The sequence below is a fragment of the Syngnathus typhle genome, linkage group LG10 (assembly GCF_033458585.1).
Source record: "Syngnathus typhle isolate RoL2023-S1 ecotype Sweden linkage group LG10, RoL_Styp_1.0, whole genome shotgun sequence".
Classification (NCBI taxonomy): Eukaryota; Metazoa; Chordata; class Actinopteri; order Syngnathiformes; family Syngnathidae; genus Syngnathus; species Syngnathus typhle.
In genome coordinates, this window is record NC_083747.1 from 5,498,661 (window position 1) to 5,522,692 (window position 24,032).

Sequence of the window (24,032 nt, forward strand, 5' to 3'; positions counted from 1 at the left end):
CAGTAAACCGGCAATGTGGCGAGACGGTTATAGCTCCTTGTGCGTCACCCGTGGCCTTTGTCTACTTTAGTCCTATTAAAGCATTTAAGTGTGAAAGTCAGCATCTCCGCACGATCGTCACTCTATGTACTGCCAACTGTGTCTCTCTGTGTGTATGTCTGACCCATTCAAGTTTTATGTATATAATTAAGAACGGGTGATTTATACGTTGATTTGTGTCGTCATGCATACAATTTTCTCCAGAAAAAAAGATTAAGAGCCCCAACCAACAATGAATGAGAAGCATCTTTTTATGCATGGCTTAACTTGAAGGATCTACATTACAGGGGTGTCAAACTCATTTTTTTCACAGGCCGCATTGTAGTCATAGCTTTTTTCGGAGGGCCATTATGACTGTCACCCCAAATAAATGTATGAGCACCTCATATTATATACAGTAAACGCTACAAAACAAACTGACAAATAACTCGTTTTCAAATCAGACGAGTAAAAACTGGTCAAATATATATATAAAAAAAAAAGATATTATTAAAAGTGAATACAATTTGCAATTCTAGTAATGACACATGAATTTGATGCACAATTTGTCTTCGCGTGCCACATAAAATGATGTGGTGGGCCGTATATGGCCCCCGGGCCTTGAGTTTGACACCTGTGATCTACAAGGATATCCAATCTATTATGAGAAATTGCGGTCAGCATGGAAGAGCTTGTACGTTTCTTTCACATTGACTCTCTCACTCCGTTACTGGACTAGTCCCCGAGTCAACACCCGACTTCTGTGGCTTAATCACCATGGCACTGCTGCCTTGTGACAAAGTGTGCATGATGAAACCCAGCAGGGAACCAGGCGGGAGAAGGATAAGTGTTGCAAGAAATAAATTAGGTGGACAAACACAGCTTGCTATAAATGTGATCCCGGCTAGAAAAAATGTGTTGTTTTTCTTTTCAGAGCGTACAATCCATTTGTGCGAGGGAGTGAGCGTTTTATTGTTCTCTGAACTTCAGGGCCATTTTCTACTCACGCGGGAGGGACTGTCCATCGACCAAATACAAAAATATGTTTTGGTCGATCTGCATTTGACTTTGTGCCTGTATGGATGCAAAATTTCCTCGTTAGAATAAGATCATTATATGTATTCAGAGGAGATTTCCCCCCCAGCAACCCCTGACGCAAGAGCCCCGCCCCCTTTTTTCCCTGAGGATAATCTCCCTGGTTGCCCTGACACTGAAGGGAAATTAACTATCCTCCCAAGTCCCAAATGACCTTATTGGCCCCCATCTTACTTACATCAGTTCCTCATGAGTCACCATATTGGCGGAAAAGTTTCCATTCATTTGCAGCATGGGGGGGTGGGGGGCTGTGTGGGGTGCTTATATCACTGCACTAGCCTCTCTACCTGTTAAAGTTTGGAAACTTATAAACATTTTCCATTTACCTCGCAGTCAGTCTCATAAAAGCGTAAAGGCTGTACAACTGTTGATGTGATGAAATCCAATTAGTGTGTACATCTGGATGTGTTATGTGAGTGTTTCCTCACTAATGATTTGGGTACGCTCACTTTTTATTAGGTTACTCTGTCTGGCATCCTGTGGTATTTCCTGTTGGACTTTCAAGGCAATATAGAATTTACTTAACAGGTTGGATCAAATAACATGGGAGGGGGTAAAAATTAAGATCGTCATGTTCGCTGCTTCGTTCTGAAACGCTGCCGGCAAGTTTGGCAACTTAGCTAATAATAGCACAGTTAATTGCAAGCCAGCTTCCGCTCTCATAAAAGTGAACAGTACAAAGTTTCTTCCCCTCATCAACAAGGCCCATAAAGGCTCATGTACGGGAATTATAGTTGCTTTTTTTTTTGTATTCAATGATTTTGTACTATCCTTAAAGGTTTATTATTTATTGTTTTTCTATCTAGTTATTTTTACTCCCTATACTCAAGTACTCATGCACATTTATTTGTTTGTTATCATTTTTTTTGGCCATATCAGAAAAAAAAAGCTAATACAAAAATGAAATGTAACATGGACTCCTCGTGGATGCACACACATCATAATAATAATTATTATTATTATTGTTGACATTATAATCGAACCATAGTAGCTTTATTGTTTTTCTATCTATTTATTTTTACTCCCTATACTCCAGTACTCATGCACATTTATTTGTTTCTTATCATTTTTCTTGGCCATTAAGCTGATTCCAAAGTTTGTCACAATTCAAAGGAGGGATTTATAAAAAATATCCGTAGTGTGCACCAATGCACCATCAATCATCTGCTGACTCCTCTATGTGCGTTTGAAAGTACAGCCTGAAACCACTGAAGCACTGTCCTCCGAAATGGCAAAAACACACTTTCAAAGCAATTTCAAAAGCATCCACGTATTGTGCACCGGAGGTCAGTTTACTTTTTAACTTTGAATAGGTCTCTGACGCTGTGGATTCATCTGTTGCCACTGGCTTTCTATAAATAGACACGGCACAAAGGCACACTGGAAACAGAGGGCAGCGCTTGGTATTTTTACTGATCAATGTGCTCATCTCTGTTGGAAAGCATTGATCGGCTGAATCAAATTGACCATGTTGTTGTACAACTTCCGCCTACATACATTCAGCCCACTTTGTTCATCACTCAAGAAACTTTAGTCCCATAAGCACATCACTATTTGTTCTCTGATCATCCATCTTAATGACAGCTTCCATTATAATAATCTTTTTTACATGATGGGAGAAAGTGGAATTGTTGCAGCAGCAGTGAAACACAGGAAGAAAGCAGATACATCATGTGTAACCGCATACAGGCACACAAGTGCAATTGCAACCCTGCAAAGCCTGGTTGGTTGACCTTAAAATATTCCCTGAAGGATTCGTAATAACAAAGGCTCTCTATCGGAAGCGTTCTTGCAGAGCACATCCTGACCCAGAGTCTGCAATGACCCTCGGAGGGGCCTGGAGATATGATCTTAATATCATGATAAAAATACAGTACATATTTGTGGAACTGCTGAATGTTTGCAAAAACTTGTCTTTCTAAACACCAGCTATGTTGTTTTAACTACTGTAGATTCTGATGCAAATGTGAAAATGATCATTATGAAACACCAACTGCAATCTTGTCACTGACCTTTAAAGACAAAGTTCCATTCGTGCGGTACATACCATGGTCTGGCTCGTACGTTGTAAGCAGGAAATTGAGTTTACTATGGGAAGGGCGGTTTGACGCTTATTGTCCGGGCCACTTCCATCTACGCCAATGCAGCTTGACGGTGCAGTTGTTCAATCTGCAGTGTATATCTCAAAGGCCTTTAGAAGCAACAATACCTCCCAAAAACTAGCCCTTCCTCTTATCGTTGAGGCAACACAAAAGCACAATAAATAAACAAATGAATAGATAAATAGATAAATAGATAAATAGATCGATACGTTGTAAAAGCTTCTTTCGCCAAAACTATAAGATGTTGCCTGAGCATGATGATGAACAACCATCGCACATTAAACTCTACAGTACATAACTTGTCTAAGATCCCCAAGTGAACTTTCTAAATAAAGCCCCAGGCAACTAATTTAAACAGGAAATGATAAATAAAGCGTTAAAAATGTACCCCTTCATAAGATTGTCTTCAATTTCAGACAATATGCATGTTTGTGTTTATGGGTGATGATGTAAGACACACTAATGGACATGACATTTTAATTTTGGAAAAGAATGTTCCATTCACACTACAGTGACACAAACAGTGAACATTGAAAATAAAGACCCGCATGAAATTTGAACAGGCTTTCTTTGGTCATTGATAGCTTATTTGTTTTTTGTGTGTTAATCTTGCTAAACTAACTAACTAACTAACTAACCAACCAACTAACTAACTAACTATATGCTAAATTATCTATCTATCTATCTATCTATCTATCTATCTATCTATCTATCTATCTATCTATCTATCTATCTATCTATCTATCTATCTATCTATCTATCTATCTATCTATCTATCTATCTATCTATCTATCTATCTATCTATCTATCTATCTATCTATCTATCTATCTATCTATCTATCTAACTAACTAACTAACTAACTAACTAACGAACCCACTAACTAACTAACCCACTAACTAACTAACTAACTAACTAACTAACTAACTAACTAACGAACTAACTAACTAACTAACTAACTAACCCACCAACATACTAACTAACTAACAAGCTTAACAAATCAACAACTATAACTATTACAACAACAATAACTAGAATTAAGCCAAATGAAGCATAGTACATTTTCTTTGCGTTATCATTGTTTTTCTTTCAATTGATTCTGTAAGTCACTGACTGGAATAGAGTGGACTTGATAATGGGATAAGTGGAATAGAAGGACTCGTACATTTATCTGCAACATTGCACCCTGCAGGTTGACCCAGTGAAGAAGAGCAGCATTAACTGTTTGAGAGATTACACTGCACGGACATATAATGACCTACAATCAACACTCAACACTTACAACTGCAAACACACCAGAAAGAAAAGGACAATTAAATGGAAATAAATATGCACAGTAGTTTCTATATTCCCACCATGCTGTCTTTTCATATTCCATCCTAGCAACCATTTATTATAACATACTATATTCCCATTCAGGGTTGCAGGTAGCCAAAGCCTATTGTAGTTGACATGTGGCAATTGGCACACTACTGGACACCAGCAGTCAATCACAGGACCCACTTTGCCACTGAGCGGGAAGCCAATTGAGTGCTCGGCTACACCTTCAACGATGACCTCATTTCATATTTTCAGCCACAATTAATATTATAAAAATGATATGTGAATAAAAACAATATATATATATATTATCATGAACTCAAGTAATTGCTTGGAGATACATCACATGATTTTGTGTCCATTATATTTGTCATCAATTGAAGTAAATATAAATATTTTGGGCCCAGCACCACTTTTATGTGACTTTTACTTCTCAAAGAGAGTGAAAGTCTGTTTTGGAAACAGGTGGGTCACTAACCCCTTCACACATCTCTAGCCAGAGATCCCTTTATGAGGCCTCTGCTCTATTATCCATCCTGTGTGTCCAATCCCTGTGTAATCCATTGCGGGATCCGTTAGTTCTGCACATTTTACGCAAGGTAGGGAGGGGCAGAGGCCACAATCACCCATCCCTGTATAACTCACGGGATGTTTGGAGAGAGGTGATGGTTGCCCGCAGATGAAAGGTAACAACAAAGACATTTTTGGAATAACACACTGTGAAAAGAGGTGGAGGATGATGGGAAGACAAATGGTCTGAAGTTCATCTGTTTAGGCCATCAGGGAAAATGACCCCACCCTAAACGAGTGACAATCTGCCCATCAAGTTGGTCATACTGAAGCTTCTGAAGCATAGCTCATTCATCACCGCCATTGTTTACGCCACACAGACTGACAACAGCAGGATGGACTTCACTCACAATGTAGTTGATTGACAGCGAGACTGATAGGGGAAATAAGATACGGCCAAAGAAAAAAAAATCGCTTCTACTGTTATTAATGATCACATCAACTGTACTGCAATTGTCTTGCATACCACATACTCCTGACAAAGTAATGACTGGATAAATCATTTTGTTCAACTCGTGACAACAAAAGTCATATAGAGAACTCAGAAAGAAGGGAGTGATTCATTTCGCAAGAGTTGAATAAGACGTGAAACAAATGGATGTGTGGTATGTCAAATGAGACGGCACACGGCGATATAGAACTTCTCGTCCTGATAATGAAAAATGTCCTTTCTCTTCTCCTTACCATCTTGAAAGAGGGAAAGCTATTCCTCCCACATGTATCTTTGCTCGCTCCTGTTTGAATGAACAGCCGGAGCCAAAACTCTACGCTGTGAGAACCGCGCTGACTTTTCCACCCAGCAGGCGATGCTGGATGAGGATGTGAGATTAAAAATGATTTGAATATTTATGAGCATCACCATGGTGTTGATTTAAGGACTAAAGAATGGAACCACAGTAACCAACAAAGCGGATGAAGGTGTGAATGGAATTTCTTGTTCATGACAACATAGCAACAAATACGATAATAGCAAAGAAAGAGAAATTCATTTCTTTTCATTATGTCTAAAAAATACTGGTAACAATGCAAACATTCAGTGAGTTTGACACTTTTTTTGTCAACATAGCTGATTTTTGACATCTCATATTAATATCGCTCCAAAAACCATCAACTTGTGACAGCAGCATGATTTCTATCCATGGAGTGACAGCACATTACAAAAGAATCATTTCTAACACACCGTATGCTTGTCATATTGATGTATAGAAGAAAAAACTGTTCAGTCGAACTGGGTCTATTCATTCCGCACTGCATTGTGTTTGAGTACATAAACTATCCATTTTAAATCATCTAAAACTTGTAACAGTGCACAGACAAAGGCAACAAAAAAAAGTCAAACAGAAGCCAACACCGTCCTCTGGGCATCAACAAAGCTTCACCTCTTTTCAAAACTCACTGACCCAAACTCTTTTTTTTTTTTTTTTTTTAGTCGAAGAGAAATGTCAAGTCCAGATCTAGAACTTATCTCTGAGAGAGGAACATTGCAGCCAAATATAGCCTGCCTCTTGACATCCACGAGACTCTACGGGGCTCTGCTAGCAGTGCTTCGTTTTGGCTGTCTGCCACGTTGTCACTTATTATTAAGCATTAGAACCGAACCAAATAAATACATTTATAGTTGTCTTCCATTTGAGCTACTTTGGAACATTGATCTTCAATGAGTAATGAATAACGTATCGTTTACGTGTGAAATAATACAAGGATTTTAAATGTAAAGATAGTTCAAGCTGATAGGAACTCGCTAGTTGACGAAGTCTTATTTTGATCATTGAGAAATTCAATAAACTGTCACATTATTTGCAACATCTATTACAATAGCACACCTGCACACACGTGTGTGAATATTAAGTCGACAAATACAATTGGCATCAATCACTTCAAACACCCAGCGGTTCTTTTTTTTTTTTTTTTTTCCGCTATTTGTGCAGTGACAAGAAGACTGCCTTCACACTGTCACGCTCGGTCAAGAATGGCCTACATATTCAGGAAACAAATCCACAGCGAGAATGCGTCATGCATCACCTTTGCTGTGAAACAAAAGCGCGATAGATGGTGTAACTGGAATTTGTGTGAACAGGCTCACTTGCACTTCTTTTAAGACATTTTAAGAAGATATTAATGGTGAAAATGCAGCACACAGCAGGGATGTTATGCATCATGCGGCGGCTGTGAATTCTGTTTGGTGATTCTATGCAAACTTATCATGTCCAGTGAATAATTTGCAGATGCCGGCCAAGATTTGTTCTATCGAAAAAACATTTTGTCTCATTAGCACATTCATTGGTACTAGGAAATAAAGTGTCAGGCAAAGTGGAGAGCACTGTTGAAATGACTCTCTCTCCTCGACACAGCTCAGATGGTACCTGCCCCCTCAAGCCATCTGAGCAGTGCAGACATCTGCGAGTATTAACCTGCCAAGAACAAGTCTAATGTAAAAATATGAAATATTGTGAAATGGAAAGTCGGCTGAGAGGTCATCCGGAGACTGTGAGGAAGGCTTTCATCAAACTATAAGTGGTGTTTTTCAAGTGTCATGAGAAAATGTGTACACTGGGAGGGGCTGTGATTCTGTTGCTTTCCAATTACCTTGCACAGAGAGACTCCACAATGTTGTGACACCTTCAGAAAGACTTCTCTTCACTCAAGATACCAAACAAGAAAAAATATAATAGCAACACAACAAACAAAATGAAACGTATATAGGGAAACTGAAATTGAAGACCTCTGCAAAGGTTAAGGATGGGAATAATAAACTATGAGTTGATTCATTAATCACAGAGAATTATGAGGGTTTCGTGGACTTTGTTGCATCTTGAAATAAACAGAAGCAAAACAAATCAAGTGGCAGTGACCAGATGAACAGAGGAAAGGCTGACATTGAAAAAAAGTCTAAAATGAAATATTATATATATTTTCACGCCATTTCGAGCAGCCTTATAAGGTACCAAAAAAAATTGCAAAGTCATTGATAGAGTTTCAGTTTTTTACATTTTCTGATATGCCCCCAAGCAACTAGAATTTCAACAATTTGCAGACATCACATTTCGAAATCAACTGGTTACAAAAACATTTTGAGAAGGAACGGCGCCGTCGTGTATGGAGCCTTTGTGACCTGAGGTGGTGAAACTGAATCAGCTTTTTCACTGAATGAGGTCATAGCTTTTATTTTTAGAATTTCTCGGAACTCGATGAAAAAACAGTGATGGTGAGAACAATTTTAATAATAACCACTTAAACAGACACTTTATAGTTTAGGTGTGAATGAACACTGGCACGTTTTGAAACGGATTTGCATCAACTCGCTGAACAAAACCACCTGTAACCATTGCACCAATAATTTATCTAATAATAGAAGTTGTTAGTTTTGAGCAATTTTGGAAATTGCTTGCCTTAACTGTTTCGAACCTAATCAAATGGCAATAAGGAAAACGTTCTTCTCCCTTGAGAGCAGGGTCTGACCGGCTTGTGTTAAATTTAGAAGACGTGTAGGAGGCAAGCTGTGTCTGCGCCAGTATGACGACGGAACTATAAATAGTTGAATATTTAATGAAAAAAACAAATGACGAAAGTCAAACGCCTGTAGCTCTCTGTTCAGCAAGACCCCGGCAGGTGCGCGTTACATGTGCGGAAAAAAATGATCACTGCGCAAGATACAGTATACACAAGATACATAGTTGTACCTCCTGCTATGAGAGCGATTGTATCACATTATGCTCATTTTTTACCCTTAAAGGAGTTTGCATGACATTTTGAATCTTCGAAGCACCTTCTAAAACCCTGCACTAGTAGGTTACGCGCGGACATACGCTGCCGTCTACTGGTCACTTACGGGACTGCGTCGCTCCTTTAATTTGAAAACATTCAAGAGAGGCTGAAAACTTGTTTTCATCACAGCTCAAATTGTAAAAGTCACTTGCCCCATTGTTATATGTAAAGAAACTCCAGCTGTTGTGAAATGCGCTATATAAATAAAGTGGTATTGCAATTATGCCCCAACCCAGCCCATCGTTCAAGTGTACTTCCAAATACTTGTAACCGTCCAGTTCTGTTAAATAAGTGAAATTGCACTGTGATATTTTCGGATTGGTGCAACCTACAGTTATCCATGTAACATGCACAACAAGAGTTAAGTAACTGCAGTAACCTGACATTTTGAGAATAAGAGTAAGCATAAAATTGTTTTAGAGTGTCACTCAATGTCTTTGTGAAAGCAATGTTTTCTTTCTTTCTTTCTTTTTTTAGAAAAAAACTCATGTTGTGAGCAGGTGTACAGGTTCAAGTGAGAGTAGGCACCAATTGAGCATTTTCTCACTGCTGGGGGTTTTGAGTAAAGGAGTGAGGCCCTAAGTGATTATTCAGATTATACACACATATTTGTCATTGTCATAAATCTACAGCTGTTCACAGTCTCACATTTTTATTTGTCACTTCAAAGCCTTCTTGCTGACCTCTTCTTTGACTGTTTGGCTCAGTGGACAAATGTTGTTCCTCTAAGTCTTAGACTTAGAGTCTAAGAGCATAACAAAATTCTCTCTTTACACATTTCCCACAGCCCCGCTAATCAAATGTCAACTTTTTTTGACAAAGGTTTATTCATTCTGTCCTCCAGAGATCCTGCTTGATTTTGTTTTTTATTCCTGCTTGTCCTCCTCTTCATAATGGCACATGACAGTGACAACTCTTTGCACATGGGGCCAGCACCATCCAGTTGTTGGCTATCCCTCAAGTGTGATGTTCCCAGACTGGGGTGCAGCGAGGTTTCAGGGCATCCGTGTCATCCTGCTTGCATGTCACTGTGGAGAGCTGCATGAAGGATGGGACAAAAGCAGTCATTTCTCAGTGAGTGGTTCTCCCAATGTAATAAACCCGGATGGGATACTGTGATCTACTTGGAATAATGTTAAAGTGGTCATTTAAAAACATTTGCTTGCTATTGTTTATTTTTCACAGAACACAAGGGATGATGCAGCCTCAAGGCCAAGAGTGGTGTAATATGCAAGTGCTTTCTTCATTTAATGATTTGTGATCAGTCTACCACTTCTTTTTTTATACTCCCGTAACTCTCAGTGTTAAACCATTTCCGCTGAGGCTTCCTAGGGTCTTCACAATTTTTTTTTACCAGCAGATGAGGAGGACTTACCCCCGAGCAAAGACCTACCGCCTACCCGTAAAATCATAAGCATAGCTGCCACAAGCTCCCCCTCAGCCTTTCCTGCTCTTGAAATATGAGACTAGCAAAGAAAGTTCAGCCCCATGGTGAGGATAACCCACATTCTTTCACTGGAGCCCCACTCGTTCACTAAACCCCTTACTTAATAACTAATCACCGGAAAAAAACACACAATGCGACAACAGTCTTGATGCAGTATGGAACATTTACTCTTGGATGGTAAATAATACCATAGCGTTCACTGAATGGAACTGTTTTTAATGGCCCTACATGCATTTTAGCTTAATAGGTGAAGTAGGCCTACTAAACTTGTGTCCCCCATTTTTCAACTAATCAGCAAGCTCTGAAGAAGCCTGATAACAATCCTGATTATTTGGAATGTGTTGTAGGAGGGAGGCTTGTAAATCAGGCAGGACAACAGCCTTTAAGAGCCGGATTTAGACACCTCTGCCATACAGAGTGAAGATTTGAACCCAAACCTGACGAAAGCGTTTCAAAACCTACGTGTAGTTCGGAAAACAGCCGCTAGAGGGAGTTAGTCGACCAAGTTTTGTCTTTTTAAATTGAAAATTTGTGTGAGAATAATCCATAGGAATAACTGTACGGCAATAGAATCTTACATAAGAACAACAAAAGGCAAGTTTATCTGATGGTATTTGCCAGACAAGCATCTGCATATGTTCATCAAATTTAATGTTCTGTAAAATGTAAAATTGTGGCATTTGCTTCCGAACCTGCATTTCTTCTTAAAATTTAGCAGAAATGTGTTTGTTTGAATACTAGCCCCATTGCAATAGTGAATGGAATGCATTCTCACCTAAATTTAATCGGAATATCTAGGGAGATCATTCATGCAAAAGAATCCTGAAAGTAAAAAGAAAGTTGCACATCAAGAACGCGAATTAAAATCCACATCCCACGTGCTGCATTTATTAAAAAAAAAGAAAAAAGATATTGAAAATAGCGAAAACATCTTACATGCTGTCAAATCGTAAGGCTCCAGTTAATATACGTCAACCAGTAACAGCCAATAGCGCTCTTTCTTATACACAAAGGAAGAAATGACCAATGAAAATACTTGTTCTTGGGATGTCAAATATGGCGGCGGTAATGTTATGGAGTTTCCGCTACTCGTTGACTTGCATGCAATCAGGCCAGTGAGGCTAGCATGATAGCTAAGCTAGCGTCACGCTAGGCCTCCAGCAGACTAGCTGCAGAGATAGCAACAAGATCAAACACTCTGTTGTTTGTCAAGGAGACGAATAGCCCACAAGTCTGCATGAGAACACTTCCAACCACAGAAATATGGTGGTTCTCAAAATTCGAGACCAGGTAAGAGCAATATGTCAAAAGCGAAATTTAAGTTAGTGATATCGTTTGACTGCTAGCTTCGATTACAGTTTTCCCAGCGGACTGTAAATTGAGTTGCTCTTGCCAATCGTTTAGTGATGAATTTGTCTTTAAATTCGTCCATTCGCGACGTTACACTTGAATCAAAACCTAAGCAGAGTTTTTGTTGTAATGTTGATATTTATCACTTCTATATGGTGACCCATGCTCAACCAAAATGAGTCGTAATCTGCTAACAGGACTGCTTATCTGCAACAATTAGCCAGTCCCCTCTTCAGTGTTAATACGATTGGGCATGGCTAGTTAACCTGCTGCATAAAACAATTGCAAAGTGGCTTGAATAGTTGCTTTCAAGTTTGGTTATTCGTAAATGACACCCAAAACGTTGTCGGAGATGCGTACCATGGCAACCTAAACTAAGCTCCTGACTGTGACGTTTCAATGTGTGTGACATTAGGTGGGTAAGCGCTTCAATTGTTGGCCTAAATAGATATGGTACAAATAATGAGGATAAACCCCCATAGCCCAACGATGAAACCGCGTAATAAACTGGTCAAGTGGATGGGAGAGGATCCTTATATTTTTTGGACAGTAGCCTATAACATCTTTATATCAGTCTTGTAATCTCTAAAAGTCTGGCCTTTTATTTTTTCCCCTCAAAGTTAAAATTTTTGACATTGCTTGCTTATTTAATAAACATTTATTGGGTGTAATCGATGTACGAGATGTACATCTTGCATCACCCATGTGTATGCTTCTTGTCATGTGCTTTGATGATCTCCTGTTAAGTCATAGAGTGGTTGCTTAAAGAACTGTCTCCATGGTGACCGTATTAAAGGCTTCGAATGAGGCTGCTGGACGAGTATAGAAAATCAACAACAGCAGTTGAGCTGGGCTGCGCTGCTGAAAACAAAACGCAGATCTGTCCCACACACAGTGTCAACATGAGACATTGTGAGAAGCACAACCGACCCCTTGTTAGCTTGAATTGACCCTAGTAGCATCTGTCGTGCCCCCTGTACCGTTTTATGGGCATTTCAGAGGGACATAATTGTCTGGTGTGATTAAGTGTGTCAGTAAAAGATCAGTGAGGGATTTGGGAGACCGCAAGTCATTCCTAATCTTGTGGGAACTAACTTTTGCTTCTCGTCTTGTTCTAAAACCAAGCTGAAGACATCTCTGTGGTCAGTGACAGTTTCCGCGAGAGTCGGCACTTGTCAAAGTTGCATCCTCATCAAGGAACTGCATTTCTGATTCGCTTGCTTCTTGTAAAGTCAAACCGAATTGAAAAGAAGCAGCAACACTAGACTGCAAACTTCACTTGCAGGCTTTAAGTATACATTTGAGTAAACCTGGTCAAGCACGTAGATGTCCAATGCAAAAAAGAGCAGCTGGGAGTCTATTTGATATTGGCAATTTGGCTCTGTTGCAAAGCATTATGCAGGAGGTCCTACTTTGATCAAGATAAACAATCGAAACTGTAGTGATTTCACCATCGTTGATATGATTAAATGTTGACTACATATCCGATTAATGTGATTTAATCGACCTGTGTTTTTTTTTTTTTTTTTCCCCAATGCTGGTAAAAAAAGAACCGGTGCAAAAACCTTACTTAAGTGTGCTCCTTTAACAAATGAGTTACTTAAATAAATGCATGGTTTGCATTTAGGATTATAGCAAATGGTTGTCGTTATCTGTTCAGTGACTGATGGAAATTTTGGCGTAAACTGTGCATATAGAGCATTTAAGGCAAATATTTCTAGGTAGCTTTGCATGCATGTAAACACCTCTGAATGGGGTGGAGCTATCATGCAGGCATTTTAAGAGTGTGCTCCATACGTGGGCCTTCAAGGAGAACCTGTTTACTCATTCTGTCCACCAGTCTTACTTCACTAAGGATGTTGAAAGTTCACAGCAGGAGGGGAGCCTCTGCAGTATCATCTCTTTCTCTCGGGCAAAGAAACCAAGATGTGCAGTGTTGTTTGTTCTTCCAGCAACTTTGGCATCACTTTGAATCTCTTCTTGGACTTTTGTTCCTCTTAAGCCTTATCTCTCAACACGTGTCTTTTTGGATGCGTCACTGAAAAGGACATCTTGTGGCTGTGTGTCATCGTTTTTGTTTGATTGCGCATCTGAACGTAGAAGCTTTTTTTGGGGTCGATGACATTGAACAGATGGAGTCGGGTGTGTGTCGTGATCCTTGAGGACGAGGATCCTGCAGACTTCCTTACCGCCGAAGTCTGCGGGGTTAGTTTGCCATTTGTTCCATTCGAATGCTTACGCTTAATGGGAACTACCGCAATGAGTAACATTCCAAATAAATTGAGATCAAAAGATGCTATTTCCTTCCACAGCCTGCTTTGGTGAAAGCAATCTTCAATGTGGACCCCGATGAAGTGCGCTCGCTTATATTCAAAAAGGAGGACGTGAATGCCCAGGTAAGCTCCACTACATGCGTTTTAAAAATCGTACTTTTTCCATATCCTTTAATTGTTTTTTTTAATGATGAAAGTAGCAGTGTTACACACCTTTTTGTTGCATACCTCACAACTTCAATTGGGGCGTTAGTTTTATCTTGCTTGGTCTTTGTGGGGATGAACTTGTGACCTCAGAGCCTTGTATTACAGTCCATCCCTCTTTCCTTATAGGACAATGAGAAGCGGACGCCACTCCATGCTGCTGCCTACCTTGGAGATGCGGAAATAATAGAACTTCTGATCCTTTCGGGTCTGTATGATTTTACAACGCAAATATTGAGTGGCTTTGAGTTGTGCAATACGAGTGATGTGACCACAGTTGCCGTTTATACCGTTTCTGTCCTTCAAATGAGTGACCGCTCGTGTCCTCTGACTTGTGCTGTAGGTGCCAGAGTAAATGCCAAAGATAGCAAGTGGCTCACTCCTCTGCACCGAGCCGTTGCCTCCTGTAGCGAGGTATGAGAATGTTCCGTCGATTGTTTGTCTCACATTTGCAAACACGCACATAGACGGTGCATCATACGGAACACTAAAGGTGTCAAATCCGGATGTTTTCTTTGTTGCAGGAAGCCGTGCAAATATTGCTGAAACACTCTGCAGACGTGAATGCCCGAGACAAGAACTGGCAGACGCCGCTACACATCGCTGCGGCCAACAAAGCAGTCCGCTGCGCCGAAGCACTCGTCCCGCTGCTCAGCAATGTGAATGTGTCGGACAGAGCTGGCCGAACTGCACTGCACCATGCGGCCTTCAGTGGTCACTTGGAGGTAAATACGGCAGAACCTTCACCTGTTTTCGGTTCACAATTTCACTCGATTGTCTTGTTATCCTAGACCTGCAACGTAGAGCTGCAAATTCTAAACGACAATATCAGTCAATACTGATACTTATCATGCACCATTGCATCACACGCGGCTGCTTTCAGCTGAGCAAATTCTTAAAATTACAAGAACCAAGAATGTTGAGGTGATGAAATCCATAACTCAATACATTCTTTCCACGTTATAAACTCAGCATTAGGAGCGTGTGCTCTTCCAAGTACTACATGCTGCACCCATGTAACTGATTTGATGGATGCATGTACTTTCATGTGGATTAGTTATTTTAGGGCAGGAAATGCCTGCTCTAATCAAGTATTAATTCCCAAGCCTTAGTCAAGCTGCCTTACGGCAGCGGGCATGCTCATTTGTTCTGTTCACACCAAGGTCTATTCTTAAACTACAATGCAGCAATACAACTCGTCTTGGCAATAACTTTTATCAAAATGCCGATGTGGATTGCGCTATTTTCGATCCATCCACATTAGTGTGGTCATGTAAAGCACATTCTATTTTCAAATCCAAGGGATTAAAGCCTAAATCTAAATCTGGATCGTGGAAACAGTGTAGTCCTTATACAGGGCGTCCCCGAAGTTTCCACACACAGGAAAAAGGACTCTTTTGAAATAAAACTATTTTTATTTACATAATATACTATAATATTGAAGTCTAGTCTAGAATTTTCATATGGATAAAAATGTTTTTTAATGTGGAACCTTTGACACACTACTTTTGTCTACTCTTGAAATACAGAAACAATCCATTCATCATGTCTATGACTCATTGCTTTTTTCCTTCCCCCTTCACCCCCCCCCCTTCTATTTTTTGCCTGTCCTTGCTGATGCTGTCAGATGGTGCGGCTCTTACTCTCCAGAGGGGCCAACATCAATGCCTTTGATAAGAAAGACCGGCGTGCAATCCATTGGGCAGCCTACATGGGTAAAAATAAATCTACTTGCTCTGTGATGTAATTAGCGCACTATGGAACATGCAAGTGTACCTTTTGATGGTATGTATGTTTTACACATTTAGTCCCAGACTTTCTTCACAGCATAATGTATAATTTCTGTAACATTTAGTTGGACTCCTCTCATTTCCTCGTCAATATTGTCCAGTGGAAAAATAATAATTGGGTGGAAACAATTTAGGCAACTTACAATGAAGTAATGATCATATGGCAGCAACATGCAAATTACCGTATTTTCCGCCCTATAAGGCGCACCTAAAAACCTAAAATTTTCTCAAAAACCAACAGTGCGCCTTATAGTCCGGTGCGCCTTATATATGGACCAAATTCCTAAATTCAAACTGGCCCGAAGTATTGTGTCATGAAATCAATCATAAGTGGCCCGCTGAAGACTATGAATCATGACTCAAAAAGACTATGGATCATTATTTTATGATTATAAAGTAATTTGTTCCGTCTGAAGTTGAAATAAAAAAGATAAAATGGAGAATGATTAGAAATCTGACATGATGCATTAATGGTGCGCCTTATAGTCCGGTGCGCCTTATATAAGGATAAAGTTTTAAAATGGGCCATTCATTGAAGGTGCGCCTTATAGTCCGGTGCGCCTTATAGGCCGGAAAATACGGTAGTACAAATTTATTTTTTATAGTATGTCTATGATCACGTTTTTCCTCCGACAGCAACGTTACGTTCGCAATGCTTTGCTAATAGCGGTAATTCATTCATGAATAATATAATTCTATATTGTGGTCGGTATTTTGAACATTCAGGACACATTGAGGTGATAAAGCTGCTGGCGTCTCATGGTGCTGAAGTTGCCTGCAAAGATAAGAAATCGTACACACCTCTGCACGCAGCTGCCTCCAGTGGGATGATCACTGTTGTTAAATACCTCCTGGACTTGGGGGTAGATGTGAGTTCCGCCCACCATTGGATTGCCGATGTGCAATAGCGTCTCAACTGTGCCATAGTGAAACGTGGCAGTGTTTATAAGGCTGACCTTTGTATGTTGATTGTTTTTTTTAGATCAATGAGCCGAATGCCTACGGCAACACGCCACTCCACGTGGCGTGCTACAACGGTCAAGATGTGGTGGTGAACGAGCTCATAGAGTGTGGGGCGAATGTCAACCAGGTGAACGAGAAGGGCTTTGCTCCCCTTCACTTCACTGCTGCTTCCCGGCAAGGCAAGCTGTGTCTTGAGCTGCTTGTCTGCAATGGGGCAGATGTCAATATCAAGGTGGGTGAAGATTTCAGTGCATCTCTCAAAACTCTGTTGTACTCTATGCCACTGCTAAACTTTGATATTGAGCATAATTTAATTCTAAGAACTGTTTAGGTAAAAAAAAGTCCAATTAGTACCTATTCAACATTTTTGAAAAGCTGTCCGTTTTCATCAGCATGGTTCTGTTTTGATTCAGAGTAAGGATGGAAAGACTCCCCTCCACATGACAGCAATCCATGGACGATTCTCAAGGTCCCTTGCTATCATTGAAAATGGTGAGCTCATCCAAAACTGTCGTTTTATTTTTAGTTGGGCAGTAAACTTGAGGCCCATTATACGACTTTGGCTCAAAAGCTCGATCTTGTGTATCACTCGTCTTAAGGTGCTGAGGTTGACTGTGAGGATAAGAATGGAAACACCCCGCTGCATATTGCCGCACGATATGGTCACGAGTTGCTCATCAACACGCTCATTGCCCACAGAGCTGACACTGCCAAGTGAGTGTACCTTGCCCACAAATGTAACCATAATTATCTTAGTCATTAGATCCTAATGGGGACAGTAAGGAGTTAACTGCCGAGTCAACACTTGCTTGCAGCAAGAAGGTATTGTGCAATGAAGACAACCTGATCGATAGAATGTCTTTGCAGACGAGGGGTCCACGGTATGTTCCCGCTCCACTTGGCTGCTCTCAGTGGATTCTCTGATTGCTGCCGAAAGCTTCTGTCTTCAGGTAAGTCCAGTATGAAATGTAATCAGTCACTAGGGTTGCGTGCTGTTGCTCATCATTCTTTCTTCATCAGGTTTTGATATAGATACTCCTGATGACTTTGGAAGGACTTGTTTACATGCTGCAGCTGCTGGAGGGTGAGTGTCAACATAACTGAATTGATTTTTTTTATTTTAAACAAATATTCCAGTCAATTATTAACTTCTAATGATAAAGGACAATCGTTTATCATGTCATTTAAATCCCTGCAGAAACTTGGAATGTCTCAATCTACTTCTCAACACTGGGGCGGACTTCAATAAAAAGGACAGCTTTGGCAGGTTTGCGATGATGTTTAATGGTGGTGCTCCGTTGCTTTGGGGCTGTTAGGGTTTACCTTATCCAGTCAGCTAAGCAACGTTTACTTTTCCAGGACTTCTTTGCACTACGCTGCTGCCAACTGTAACTACCAGTGTTTGTTTGCGCTGGTGGGCTCAGGGGCCAGTGTGAACGACGTTGACGAGCGGGGATGCACTCCGCTTCACTATGCTGCCGCTTCTGACACAGATGGAAAGTTAGTAATGCTCTGAACATGTAGTAATGGTGAAGCAACAAATGAGAATGTCATTGGATTTCGGATTGTAAATCGCTCTGGAGTTTAAATCACACCAGTCCAAAATTGATTTTGGGTGTCAGTCTGAGGTCTGATTTGAATATAATAAAATTGCAAGACCAGCCAAACTATGAAAACAAAAGTGCGATTTACAGTACGAAAAATAGAGTAAATGTTTGAGATTAAAAGCATCTCTGTTGTGGCTCCAGGTGCCTGGAATATTTATTGCGAAATGATGCAAATCCTGGGATTCGGGACAATCAGGGCTACAATGCTGTGCATTATGCCTCTGCATATGGACATCGCCTTTGTCTGGAGCTGGTGAGAGAATCATGACTGCATGCTGTGTAAAAAAAAAGCATATGCATTTTCTTATCTATTTAATTTCTCCAATATTCTAGATTGCAAGTGAAACCCCTCTTGATGCGGTGAGTAGACTTTGAGTCTTCTTCACTGGTTCTCAAATTGAGGTCACCTTTGTGACATGCGAATCTTTGAATATAATGTACAAATAATCCCTCGGGATTTATTTATTTAGGCAACTCAAGCATGAAATAAATCACCAAATCAATAAATACCATAGCAAAAAATGTTTCCATTTAAGTGGTTTTGTCAAATTAGTAAAAATAATTTGTATTATATTGTGCATCAATGTAATTCTGAGCTCCAAACTATTCCGTTTTTAATTTTTGTTATTTGTAATCAGTTGATGGAAACCTCAGGGACGGACATCCTCAATGAGTCTGACGTTCGAGCTCCCATAAGCCCTTTGCACCTTGCTGTGAGTTGAATTGAAATATTTTCTGTCTTTTTTTTTTTTTCTAAATCTAATATTTGGACATTTATTTGTGGCGTTAAGGCATACCATGGTCACCACCAAGCCATGGAGGTTCTGGTGCAGTCTCTGTTGGATCTGGACGTGAGAAACAGCCAAGGGCGAACACCGCTAGACTTGGCGGCATTTAAGGGCCATGTGGAGTGTGTGGATGTTTTAATAAACCAAGGTGCCTCCATCTTGGTCAAAGACTTTACCTTAAAGCGAACCCCAATTCATGCTGCAGGTATGGACCGGCAGTAAAGCTTTGAATGTGACTCGTTCTGTTGTATTTTGAAATTTATAAACTCATCGATTCCTTGCAGCTACTAATGGTCATTTTGAATGTTTACGTTTGCTGATTGGAAATGCTGATCTCAAAAGTGCAGTGGACATTCAAGATGGTAACGGACAGTAAGTTATTTATTTTCCATTGTGGTCTAAAATGTGAGTTTATGTACGATAATGTAACCTTTTTTCCTTTTAAATTCTCAGAACTCCTTTAATGCTGTCAGTTCTAAGTGGACACACAGACTGTGTATATTCTTTGCTTAATGAGGGAGCCGGCGTGGAAGCCAAAGATAAGTGGGGCAGGACAGCCCTGCATCGAGGAGTGAGTCGAAGTCAAGTTTATTTTTTTCTTTACAACAGGTTACAACAGGTTCTATGATCCCACTAGTTTAAACATTGTATTCTGATGAATATTTCATTTATGGAATATGAATTAATACAGCAAAATCCATAGGTTGTGAATATCACATGAGCACCTGAGCCGAAAGTCTCTGTGATGTAATTTTCAATTGATGTTTCGAGTAGTCAAGAATATATTACTGTAAAGAAGATTTTTCGACTCTGCTTCTCCTTTAAAGTTTTTTTAAATCGATTTCAGGTTGTCAAGTGTATCAACATTCATGTCTCTTGATTTTGCTTGTAGGCTGTTACAGGTCATGAGGAATGTGTGGAGGCTTTGCTTCAGCATAGCGCCAGCTTTTTGGTGCAAGACTGTAAAGGCCGCACACCCATCCACCTGGCTGCAGCATGCGGCCATATTGGTGTCTTGGGAGGGCTGCTGCATGCTGCACAGTCAGTGGAAACACCTCCGGTGTTAACAGACAGCCAAGGCTACACACCGCTGCACTGGTCCTGCTACAATGGTATGTGGATTCCGAAAGAAATGGTCTGTAGTTATGTCTGTTTATATGTTCAGCAATACAAGGGATTCGGTTTGGAATTTCGTGTCATTCCTATGGCAGTGAAATAAACCAGACCTGTAGTGTCCCAAAAAATTATTTTCTTTTTAGAGAGGCGCAGGTCCCCAAATCTTTCGGCACCCGTCTTCATGTTTGTTCATATTTTGTGCGGCCAACATAGCGACACATTCCTCACAATGAATGTCACTATGTTTGGGAAATAGCTCAGCTTGACAATGAACCGTGTTCTTTTTTTAAAGGTCACGATACGTGTGTGGAGGTTCTACTGGAACAAGAGGTTTTCCAAAAAGCAGAAGGCAATCTCTTCACCCCCCTTCACTGTGCTGTGTAAGTGATCTAAACGTTGCAGTAATTGTCGGATGCTAAAACAAGATGGGTGAGTTTAAAAATGTTTTTTCGCTCCTAAGGATTCGTGACAGTGAAGGTGCTGCTGAAATGCTTATCGACACCATGGGTCCTGCCATTGTCAATGCCAAAGACGGTAAAGACAGGTAATATCTGCGTGGAGGTCAACTAAAATGCTTGATAAAATTCTCAATCGTGCTTTGTGTCATCCGTTTTGTGCCCAGGACTCCGTTACATGCCGCAGCCTTCACTGACCATGTTGAGTGTCTGCAGCTGTTGTTGAGCCACAACGCACAGGTCAACAGTGTGGATGCCACAGGGAAGACCCCACTCATGATGGCTGCCGAGAACGGCCAAACCAACGCAGTCGGTATGATGGCTACACACGAGCATAGCTGGCTTCAGGCTGAAACTCCCTTTGCACAAATGTGGCCAATTTCACACAAATCGATACTATTGGTCAGTCCCAGTGTGGGTCTGTTATTTTAACAAGTTATTGACCAGTTTAAAGCGTTGATAATAGCTTGCTGTCGTTGACGATGCAATGTTAACGGCTCAACAATTTGAGGATTTTCTGAAAGGTTTTGGAAACGCAAGGTTTTGGCCTGATGCCAGCAAACTATACCTAAAAGGCAAAATTGTTCAGAATGTTACTAAGTATGCTATTCTCATCAATAAGAGCTCTTGGTGAGCAGTGCAAAAGCAGATCTAACGTTACAGGATGCAGTGAAGAACACGGCGCTTCATCTTGCCTGCAGTAAGGTCAGTACCGTTTATAACCGCTAGATGGCTGTGTTTCACTCTCAAAAAGCTAGTAGGGTGTCCTCTTGTATGTGTATGCCAAAGGCCTGCCATTTTATTCAACTTGGCACCAACTTTGGCACCAATAAACCTTCTCTTGCTTTTCACAGGGACATGAAACCAGTGCCTTGTTAATATTGGAGAAGATTACAGACAGAAACCTAATAAATGCCACTAACGCCGCCTTACAGACGTATGTATAACTTGGAATTATTGTTTTGTTTCCGTGTGCAAATGATAAGTCACAGTTAAAATTTTCAATTCAGGATTCATTTCATTTCAATGGATTTTACTATCAACTGACTCGGGTATTGTAGGAAACTGAATTTAAATTACTGTTCATTGTGGTTGTAGATTACAAACATTACCCCTCAAATATCCAGTTAATTAAAATATCAACAAGCTCAATGGACATATTCCGTTTGTATTATTTCCAAAGATTATTGGTGAATCCTCCCATGTAAATCTATAAGCAATGTACTAATCCCTTTCAACTTGACCTCACCAATCCTCCTTTTTTTAATTCAAGGCCTCTGCACGTAGCTGCAAGGAATGGCCTGACTGTAGTGGTGCAAGAGTTGCTCGCAAAGGGAGCCAGTGTCCTTGCGGTTGATGAGAATGGTAACGACATCCTTGATCAAGACAAACACGTTAATATTTGATTAACATTTAAGTGTTTATTAACACGAGTGTGGTCATTCCCTCAGGTTACACACCCGCCTTGGCTTGTGCCCCCAACAAAGATGTTGCAGACTGCCTCGCCCTCATATTGGCCACGATGATGCCTGTTTCCCCCTGCACCCCGGCGGCGCCTACCCTTCCTTTCAGTGCCGTGAACCACTACACCACCAGCCCCTCCAAGAGCGTCACGTTGGATAGCCTGCCCGTGCTACGCGACCAGCACAGCTCCTACTGCAGCTTCAACAACATTAGCCATCATGATGTCTTCTACAAAGAAGAGCTCAACGACTCTGACTCCGAGACGTACTGAAGGACAGGAAACCGCGCGAAACGCACACACTGTGTCTTAAAAGTTCACACAGGGCCAGCTTGGTAGGGCGGAAGAAGAAGGAGAAGAAGAAGAGACGAGCCCCTTCAGGAGCCTTAAAAGTCATCCCCTCCCGACCTCATCCAGCACCAGGTGTCCTTCCAGCTGAAACAAGGCAACATTGACTCACTACTTATGTGATTGCACTCGATGGGCATACAGCGACCTTTTTACAGCAATAACATGCTGATGGGAAGGACGGTAGCAGCTAAAAGAAAGCTATACCAGCATGGACCAAAAGATGCAAATGCATTTTAACCCAAGTTCAATTAAGTGTACATGAGTTTGTTTATTTGTTTTGGTTGGTTGGTTTTCCTGGAGGCAATGCAGCCAGTTTAAAAATTCATTTTTAGATGTTTGTGTGAATATAGAAGTTAGATTCTTCTACACAGTACATCTTCCAGAACGCACTTGTGTGTCAATGTTTAAAATCAAAAGTTTGAAATATCCCTATCTTTAACTCCATATCAAATATTTGCGTCAGGTTGTTTTATTGTTGATCAACTTCACCCTTGTGTATTTGTCCATTATGGTTTAGTCTCAAGAATAAATTATTTGTGTACTTTGGGGTCCGCTATATGTGCTCATTTTGTGCCTTCATTAGTTGTGGAAGGGGTGAAAAGTGTAGAGGCAGCTGTAAAAAGCACAGGTAGGTAAGTAAAGAAATGTTTGTGAGAAGCACTGAGACCATTTTGAGGTACACATCAAAGTAAAGCAAGGACAGAAGAACATTTGATTTTCTCTTAGTATACTGTGTGGTTTGCTTGCTTTATTGTTTTAAAAAGAATCCACTCAAAATATCACACTTGAAATTTCTGCTTTAGTTGATGAATTTCAATTTATCTGGAAATATGTACATTATGTGAATTCCTATGAATATTCTTCATATGCGATGTGATGTACACACAAAAAAAGAACTGTGAAGTCAAAAGTTGCAATTTATTAATTCAGTACTGAGATTGGTGTATATTTTATGGGTAATAAAATGATTTTTTCTTTTATAAAAATGGATCGTCATTAGATATGATTACTGTACATTTAATACACAATGCAACTATCGAAGCATGTTTTTAGGATGTGGGAGGAAACAGGAGTTCCCAGGGAACACCCACGCAGGTACCATGCAAACTCCACACAGGGAGGGCCAAAGGTGGAATCAAACCTGTAACCTCTGAACTTTGAGGCAGAGGCCATCGTGTCGCCTGCATTGATATAAAGCTTCTATAAAAAGAAATCTTGTATTTTATTCACTGCAGGTTATAACTCGAATTTGTTAGTCATACTTCGTTGTAAATCACCCCCTACGTAGTCGGACACGTCCCTCACTTCCGCTTAAAGTGACGCAATGGCGTCGTGACATCACAGTAGCGTCACGATCC

The 24,032-nt window shown here is 40.4% G+C and overlaps 1 protein-coding gene across 1 annotated transcript; it reads left to right on the forward strand.

Annotated features, from left to right (window-relative positions):
- The first annotated feature begins 11,372 nt into the window (after window positions 1-11,372).
- On the forward strand, window positions 11,373-23,230 carry ankrd28b (ankyrin repeat domain 28b). Its single transcript, XM_061288399.1, has 28 exons — window positions 11,373-11,605; window positions 13,978-14,061; window positions 14,272-14,350; window positions 14,486-14,556; window positions 14,667-14,867; window positions 15,770-15,857; window positions 16,659-16,801; window positions 16,915-17,127; window positions 17,309-17,387; window positions 17,495-17,609; window positions 17,763-17,845; window positions 17,916-17,979; window positions 18,094-18,162; window positions 18,255-18,395; window positions 18,644-18,755; window positions 18,836-18,862; window positions 19,141-19,215; window positions 19,294-19,495; window positions 19,575-19,662; window positions 19,744-19,861; window positions 20,183-20,402; window positions 20,699-20,786; window positions 20,867-20,950; window positions 21,029-21,174; window positions 21,484-21,566; window positions 21,716-21,798; window positions 22,135-22,226; window positions 22,313-23,230. Exons 1-28 carry the CDS (start codon window positions 11,579-11,581, stop codon window positions 22,594-22,596), a joined length of 3,159 nt encoding a protein of 1,052 aa, XP_061144383.1. The 5' UTR covers window positions 11,373-11,578; the 3' UTR covers window positions 22,597-23,230.
- Window positions 23,231-24,032: the final 802 nt, after the last annotated feature.

Excerpts from the sequence above, each read along its gene's own strand:
- ankrd28b (XM_061288399.1), top strand. The coding sequence starts at position 11,579 with ATGGTGGTTCTCAAAATTCGAGACCAG. Across the intron at positions 11,606-13,977 it reads TTCTCAAAATTCGAGACCAG|CCTGCTTTGGTGAAAGCAAT; the intron begins GTAAGAGCAATA and ends TTCCTTCCACAG. Across the intron at positions 20,403-20,698 it reads GCACTGGTCCTGCTACAATG|GTCACGATACGTGTGTGGAG; the intron begins GTATGTGGATTC and ends CTTTTTTTAAAG.